The 8,655-nt window shown below is 39.3% G+C and overlaps 1 protein-coding gene across 1 annotated transcript in view; it reads left to right on the forward strand.

Annotated features, from left to right (window-relative positions):
* The first annotated feature begins 5,929 nt into the window (after positions 1–5,929).
* LOC102836541 (25-hydroxycholesterol 7-alpha-hydroxylase-like) overlaps positions 5,930–8,655 on the forward strand; it is a 53,578-nt gene continuing 50,852 nt past the window's right edge. Inside the window, exon 1 of the mRNA XM_006860080.1 lies at positions 5,930–5,937. Within this exon, the coding sequence (XP_006860142.1) occupies positions 5,930–5,937 (8 nt within the window). The remainder of the gene's footprint in view (positions 5,938–8,655) is intronic.

Below are 8,655 nucleotides of genomic sequence, written 5' to 3' on the forward strand. Positions count from 1 at the left end.
TCTTTGATCTTCATCAGTAAATATTTTAAGTCCTCTTCACCTTCAGCAAGCAAAGTTGTATCATCTGCATATCACAGTTTGTTAATTAGTCTTTCTTCAATCTGATGCCACATCAGAATTGACCTTATAGCAACGATTTAGGTCATGGTGTGGTGCTGTAGAATCAGCATTAGACTGCGAACCACAGGTTGGTGGTTCAAACCCACCAGCTGCTCCTTGGAAACCCTAGTCAGGGGCACTATGAGTCGGAACTGAATCAACAGGACTAAACAACACCAAATTTATCCATTTTGGAAATCCTATATATGGTCACCATGAGTAAAACCGACTTGATGGCACGTAACAACAACAAATATCCATTTTGATCCTGTGTGGTACGAGGCTGCAAATTTGGTTTGTACAGCAACGTCGGCCGTTTAAACTCACTAGCTGCTCCTCAGAACAGGGTTTCTGTAAACCGAAACCAACTAGACAGCACTTATCAACAACATGGTGTTGTAGGATAATTACTAGACCGATAACACCAAGGCCAACAGTTCAAACCCACCAGCCACTCCTTGGAAACCCTATACAGAGTCACTATGAATCAGAGAGAGTTTCTGGACAACAAAAAAAAGAAAGGCACTGGAGTTCTTGCTTTTAATGCTTTCTGAACTGCAAGATCAGTGGTTCAAGCTCACCAGCTACTCCTCAGAAACCCTATACAGGTTCGCTATTGGTTGGAATCAACTCAATGACACTTAACAACAGCATTCACCTGTTATGGCACTGTGGGTTAATGCACCAGACTACAAAACCGTTTGAATTGCAAGGCAGTTCAAGCTCACCAGCCGCTCCTTGGAAACCCTATATAGGCTCACTATGGGTCAGAACCAACTCACTGGCACTTAACAACAACAAACAACTTTCTACTGGAGGAGTCCTGGTGTGCAACTGTGGGTTATTGTGCTGAACTGAAAAGTCAATTTGAAATAAAAGGTCAACGATTCACTCCTCAGAAACCCTACACAGGATTGCTTGAGTCAGAGCCAACTCAACAGCACTTTACAAACACAATTCTGCTAGACGGAGACCTGGTGTGGTGCTGTAGGATAAACACGGATTGCTAACTACCAGGTCAGTGGTTCAAACCCACCAGCTGCTCCTTGGAAACCCTTTATAGTGGTGTTATGAGTCAGAAATGACTTGACAGCACTTAACAACAACATGTCCATTTTACAGATGCAGAATCCAAGGCACAGATAAGTTAAATTGGTTAAAGTAACAAGCTGATAATTTGTGGAACCTTGGGTCTGAGCCATTGAAGAATAAGAGTTTGAACTTGTACTCCAGTGTTGAAGTCATTCATTGCTTATGGGGCCTGTAGGACCTGCTTATGATGGAATCAAGTTGAAATTGACAGTATTTTAAAAATCTGTTCTAACATGATTTCCATGGTACAAATCTAGGCATCCCTTCCAGTTGGAAAAAAACAAAACAAAACAAAAAACTCAATCGGAGGTTTATCCTAGTGAAGTCTTACATTGATGTGGTTTGGCTTCTTAGCCCAAGAAGCATTTACAAATCACTCACTTGATCAAGGTATTAGTGTAAATCTGCTCATGGAATCCTGTTTACAAGATACATTCTACAGACAAAGCTTTATTCGTAGACAAAATGACAGTTAAAGATTCAACTGGCTAGAAGAGTAGACAAAATGACAGTTAAAGATTCAACTGGCTAGAAGAGTTATGCTCTTGAGTGTGAGGCCATATTAGAGGTTTTCATAATGGTTTTGCTCTAATTCTATACCAATAATAGAGGAATCTGTGATCATTCAGCACTGCCTGCTTTTACATTGCCATTACATTTAGTGCTTTGATCAAAAGTGCTTGAGCAGTGAATATCTTTGCTGCCAGAAAATTAAATCAAGTTTTAACTCAATTGCTACCCCAATAAAGCAAAATATTCCAAGAGTAAAGGGCTGATTCATGACCTACAAAGTTAACATCCCTTTCCAGAGTGGTGCAAAAGTTCACAAAGAACAGAGAGCTGAATCACTGATGGCCTGGAAAGTGACATTTTTATCCAGGGATTTTTCATTTATTCTTTGTGAGGCAGAGGTTATATGAACACCAGCTGTCAATCACACACCACCAGTGGATTTGCAAGATTATAGGACTGGGAGAAAAATGAAGGTTAAGCTCAGGGTACAATAGAGATTACTTATGGTAATGAATTGTATAGCTTTTTTTTTTTAACCAGCATTGGATTAGCGTTCATTTTGAAAAAGGATTACAATATGTCTGATTCTTGCAGTAAACAGATATTAAGAAGATTATTATGTCCAACCTAGGAAACAAGAGTCCTAAAGAATATATGATAAATCAAGGGCGGAAATTAACTTGTGCACTCACTGTGCACATGAGATACAGTGGGGTTTTAGAAGAGAGCAAGGATGGTGTGCTCAGTGGGATGGGAGTTTTTCCTCCCAGTGGAACCTCAAAGAGCCATTCAGGGTCTCAGTTGTCACATGTCTGGCAACTGTACCGCAAACTGTGAAGAGTACCTCTCGGAACTCTGCCTCCCTTATTAGCTTGCTGCCACACTCTGGTGGAAGTAATGGCATGTCCTCCAGTGATGCTATGTGTCCATCTCCTGTACAATTACAGTATCTGACCTCAGGATCTACCCTTCTTTTTTGTTTTTTAAGCTTTAATTAGGAATTGAGTGGTAGTTTACATGGCAGAACATAGGCTCTGCACTCAACAAATCGTATGTTGTTTCATTGCATTGATTACCATCCCCTCCATGCACCATTAGTTAAGATCATTTGCTTCTGTTCCCTCTTTTTTTTTTTTTTTCATATACATAAAACACTCAGAAATATATATTCATGTAAACAACCAAAGGGCACATTTTGCAAGCCTGCCTCCTGACCACCAGCACACAGTCTTTCTCTTTCCATGGCTCAGAGTCCTCAGCTGCGCTATCTCTCCATGTCATCATCTCTACCTCCATCTGTGGTGTCCCTGCTTCTCTGGGTAGGATCCCATGCTCTGCTCATGCTCTTCCCTCTTGATGGTCCTAGGGTCCTCTATTCCTGGCATGTAAGATTAACTACTCCCCTCTTTTTGTTACAAAACTTCTACCTTTACAGTTGTGACAGTCGCAATTAGTCATGATAACAATTACTCACTATTGAATCAAAAGAATCCTATCCCAAACCCCTTTCACCAGACCCAGCTAGACAAGATGAAAACTCTTCAGTGGGGATTCTACCCTCTCGTCTTTGCTCTGAAACTAAGCACACTTTTGAAAACTTGTAAGTCAGCCACTCTGTGCCTTTGTAGTCACCACCCCCACCCCCATTTAGGTACCCAATGTCTAAGTTGCCCATCCCTGTCAACCCTACGTACTGGGGGAATAGGCTTGATCCTTGATGTGAAGACTCCTTCCCTCTCAGTTGGCATTTTGAGCACCCACATCCCTAAGCAAAGGTCAGGTTCATCAAATTGTAGCAATTTACACTTGCTTTCTGTATCAAACTTTTTAATCTTAATCTAGTCAAGTTCTAATCAGTAAGGCATCCAAGCTAGGTCACATGGGTACTGACTGCAAGTTTGGATGTCCTTGTGTGCCCCCCCCACACACACACACACATTTCATGTCACCTGGCCTCTTCACTCTCAGTTCTAGCCCCCAGTGGCTAGATAAGTGTCCATGGCTCAGGAGTTCCCAAGACTCCCAAAATCTCAAATCACCCAGCATTTATTGTCTTCTGCTTTTTTGAACTTTGCTGTGTTTGCTGGTATGAAATGACATCTCATTATTGATTTGATTTGCATCTCTCTAATGGCTAATGATATTGAATATTTCTTTATATGTTTATTGACTGTCCTAATGTCTTCCTTGGTGAAGTCTGTTCATGTCCTGTGCCCATTTTTAAAATTGGGTTATTTATCTTTTTCTTGTAGAGGTGTTATAGTTTCCTATAGTTTTAAAAATTAGTCCTTTGTCTGATATGTTGTTGCAAAAATTTTTTTCTTATTCTGTGGGCTCCCTTTTTACTCTTTTGGTGAAATTTTTTGCTGCACATAGGTTTCTAAATTTTAGTATATCCAAATCATCTATTTAGTCATCTTCTGTTTGCAGTTTTTGCAATGTTAGATAGTCTATGTGTGCCCTGTATTAGAGCCATTAAATTTGTCCCTATTTTTTCACTGATGAGCTTTATAGCTCTGGGATTTACATTTAATTCTGTAATACATGCTGAGTTAGGTTTTGTATATGGTGTGAGATAAAGACCTTGTTTCAACATTTTGCATATTGATTTCCAGTTTTGCCTGAACCATATGTTGAAGAGACTGTCTCCTCCCCATTCAATGTATTTTGGCCCTTTGTCAAAGATCAATTGGCTGTATGTGGATAGGTTAACTTCTGCGTTCTCAATTCTGTTCCACTGATCTATGGATCTTTCACTGTACTAGTACCAGTACTTTTATGACCATTGTAGCCATGTAATAAATTTGAAATCAGGGAGTGAGAGCCCTCCAATTTTTTCTTTCTTTCTTTCTTTCTTTCTTCTTAAGCAGTGCTTTGCTTATCTGAGAACTCTTTCCTTTCCATATAAAATTTGTAAATTTTTTTTTTCCATCTCTTTAAAGAATATTGTTGGAATCTGGATAGGGATTGCAATATATATGTAGATTACTTTGGATAGTATTGACATTTTCACAATGTTAAGTTTTCCTATCCAGGAACATGGTATATTCTTCCATTTTTGTAAATCTCTTTTGGTTTCTTGTAGTAGTGTTTTGTAGTTTTCTTTTTATAATTTCCTAATTTCAGAGCTGTCATTATGAGAGGAATCTTACTGATTTTTGTATGTTGATCTTATACCCTGCCACTTTCCTGAATCTTCCAATGAGGTCTAGTAAGGTTGTTTTTTTTTTTTCTGAGTCTTTGGGGTGTTCTATGTATGGGATTATATCATCTGCAAATAGAGTTTTACATCCTCTTTGCCAGTTTGGATACCTTTAATTTCCCTGTCTTGCCTTATAGCTCTAGCTAAGACTTCCAGCACAATATTGAATAGGAGTGGTGACAAAGGGCATCCTTGTCTGGTTCCTGTTCACAAAGGGAAAACTTTGAGTGTCTGTCCTTTGAGAGTGATGTTCTGCCCTTAATTTGGGGAGTGCTGCTGGAATGTGTGCTACTGCCCCTCAAGGGGAAGCTCAGACTGTTCTTCTACTCACCCACCTTAGGAAGCTGGAGCTCATTTTTAGAATCAGCTTTTGATTCCTTGATATTCATTGATATCACCTACTGATGATGGTGAGATCTGTTGTGCAGATGTTTATGTTGGTCCTCTGGGCTTCCATGATACCTCCTCAGCTACATCTTTGGACATGTTCTTACCTTTCATCCACAAATGAAGTGACTCCAGTTGATTACAATTCCTGTCTGGTGTCCAGGAAAAACATGGGTGGTGCTTCTTCCGTGACTCTTACTGAAGTTGCAATAAACCAAGACAGCCATCCACACCACCCACTCCTCAGTAGCTTTGAGATCACCCTTTCACAGCCTGTAATGGCCTTTGAGGCCAGGATGGCCAAACTTCATCTCTTATACTTTGGACATATTGTCAGGAGGGACCAGTCACTGGAGAAGATATCATGTTTGGTAAGGTGGAGGGTCAGAGAAAAAGAAGAAGACCCCCAGAGAGATGGATTGGCAAAGTGGCAGCATCAATTATCTCAAGCGTGGCAACAATTAAGAGGCTGGACCAGGATCGGGCAGTGTTTCGTTCTGTTGTGCTTAGGGTTGCTATGAGTCGGTACCGACTCAATGGCACCTAACAACAACAACAACAACAACAACAATGAGCTTCCTCTCCCTAATATCCTGACAGGCATACCAATTTTCAACTACAAAGTGTTGTGGTAACATGTGCAGGTACCATTTCTTCCCCATTGAATCCAAGAAAGAGTGAGGGAATAGAAAGTATTTAAAGAATGCAGTCCTGCCCTCCTGTATTGCTGCAGGAATTATAAAATGGTGCAGCCGCTGTAGAAAATAATTGATCAGTTCCTCAGAAAGTTGAAAGTAGAATTACCAGCAATACCACTCATGCAGATGGGATAGAAATTTGGAATTATTTGTAATATTTACTTAAATCCCTTCTGGGATAAAATACCTTCACTTTTTTTGTTGTTTGTTCGTTTACTTTAAATCAGAGTCCACCAAATAAATGACGAGGAAGAAATTTTGAAATTTTGAAGTGTAGTTTTGTTGGGATTGTAGGTCAAATAGAAGGAAGCTTGTTTGTTTGTTATTGTTTTAGTCCATGTTTTAAAAAAAATGCCAAATTATTAGAAAATTTAACAAATAATCTTATTTATTTGTAGTTTGAGGGGAAAAGTCATTAAACATACTATATTAAAAGGTCCCATGAAACCCATTGTCATCAAGTGAAATTTGGACTTATCACAACCCTAATGGACAAAGTAGAACTGTCCCATAGGGTTTCCAAGATTGTAGGTCTTTATGGAAGCTGGCTGTCACATCTTATTAACACTGAGCAGCTGGTAGATTCTAATAGCTGATCTTTTGGCTCAAAGCTTAGCCACTGACCCACCAGGGTTCCTTTATTAAAACATACATCATGATAAATAGTGTTGATGTTTTTGTTATTTTCAAGAGCATAAAAACCTTTTTCCAGATTATTTATTTTCCCTCTTCTTATTATGTAATTCCTGTTTAATTGGCACCTGGTGTGGTGCAGCAGTGCGGGTTAATACATCACTGGACTGCAAAGTGGATGTGAACCACGAGGTTGGTGGTTCAAGCTCACTAGTTGCTCCTTAGAAACCCTGTACAGGATCGCTATGGGTCGGAACCAACTCAACAGCACTTAACAACAACAACAAAACAATAGAAGGCTTTATTTTGTTCATTGAACTACTCAGCATCTAATACCCAACACACAGCGACATACACACACTATTTACTGTCAATTCAGAGAGCAGCTTTGAGTTCTTTACTAGATCCATAGGGTGACTGATGGTGTTTCCTAAATGGGAAAAGTGTAGCTATGGGACACAAGGGCTGTGCACAACCTGCCATTAAGTAGCTTCTTGACTTCAGGAAAATGTGTTGACCTCCCTGACTAAGATTCCTTCCTTACCTATAAAATTGCAGATTGAACTACAGTTGCCAAACTGCTATCTAGTTATAAATTCTGTGATTAATCAACTCAGTCTATTTTTCTTAAATAAGAATGAATAGTTGGCTATAACTTTTACATCTCAAAGAACACACCCTTCCATTTATTTTAAGTATTCATAAGTGGTTCAAGTAATTTCAAACCCCATAATGTATCATCATTTACAAGGATAAGTCAAAAAGTATTGCTACTTGGGTTTCATGAGTTTATTCCAAGCAAACTGTGTTTAAACATGTCTCTGTGGTCCGTGGATGGCTGCAAACAAGTTGTCTCAGAAATAAGCTTGTCTTAGTCTCATTAGCATGCCTACAAATAAAAAGTGGGAGGGGGATTTTTTTTTGTGAAATAGAAAACATAATTTTGAGGTCAGGACTAATATCAAATATGTTTTTTTTTTTTTTTGTAAAAAGCTCAGTGAACATCTTTCCAAATCATTGAATCTTTGCAACAAGTTTACAGAAGTGTTGTCTCAGAACAACAGTTTTGAGATGGAGAATGTATTCTAGGGATAGTTGGGAAGACCTCAATGAAGTCCTGGCGTGGCGCTGTAAGATACACACTGGACTGCTAACTACAAGGTTGATGGTTCAAACCCACCAGTTGCTTCTTAGAGACCCTATACAAGGTGGGTACGAGTCAAAATTGACTCGATGGCACTTAACACTGAAAAGAAAGGCCTCAAAGTTGAGTCAAGAGAGGAAGACTCAGGGAATAAAGAAACTGTGACTGAAACCCAAAAGCTAGTGGAAGAAGATCATATACTTACCATTGATGTGATAGCTACTGAAGTTAGGATCTCATATGGTTTGACATTTTCAATTTTAAGCAAATACCTTGGCCTCAGGAAACTTTCAGCTTGATGGGTGCCAAAAGCTCCTGCAAAGATCAGGAAGCTCAAAGAGCCATCTTTTCTTCAATCTTTTAAGTAAGATCAAAGCTAATAAAGACAACTTTATGGAACCAGTTAGAACCATGGACCAATCTTGGATTTCCCAATCTGATCCAGAGACCAAGGGCCATTCAGTATAGTGACTTCCAAGGGGATCTACAGGGTCAGTTAAATTCAACACAGAGGTCAGCTCGGGAGGTATGACAACTGTTTGTGTGTGTGTGTGTGTGTAGGTTTATTCCAAAGGGAAAATATTGCTAGATTTACTCAAGGACACAAGATGATCATGGGGGCTTATTATGAAGAGTTTTAAGAAAAATGAAAACTGTATTGGTGAGGAAAAGGCCAGGAAATTTGGGCCAATAATTTTTTTTCCCCATCACAATGATGCACCTGCTTATTCTGCAAGGGTTTTCCTCTGAGAATTGGATTAGGAAAACGTATCCATCCTTTCTACAGTCCTCATCTTGCCCCATTCAGACTTCTTTTATTCGCAAAACTCAAAGAATATTGAAAAGACTCAACCTGCCTGGAAGAGGCTCAAACTCTATTTTGGCAT

Source organism: Chrysochloris asiatica, unplaced genomic scaffold (assembly GCF_000296735.1).
Source record: "Chrysochloris asiatica unplaced genomic scaffold, ChrAsi1.0 scaffold00036, whole genome shotgun sequence".
NCBI classification, from domain to species: domain Eukaryota; kingdom Metazoa; phylum Chordata; class Mammalia; order Afrosoricida; family Chrysochloridae; genus Chrysochloris; species Chrysochloris asiatica.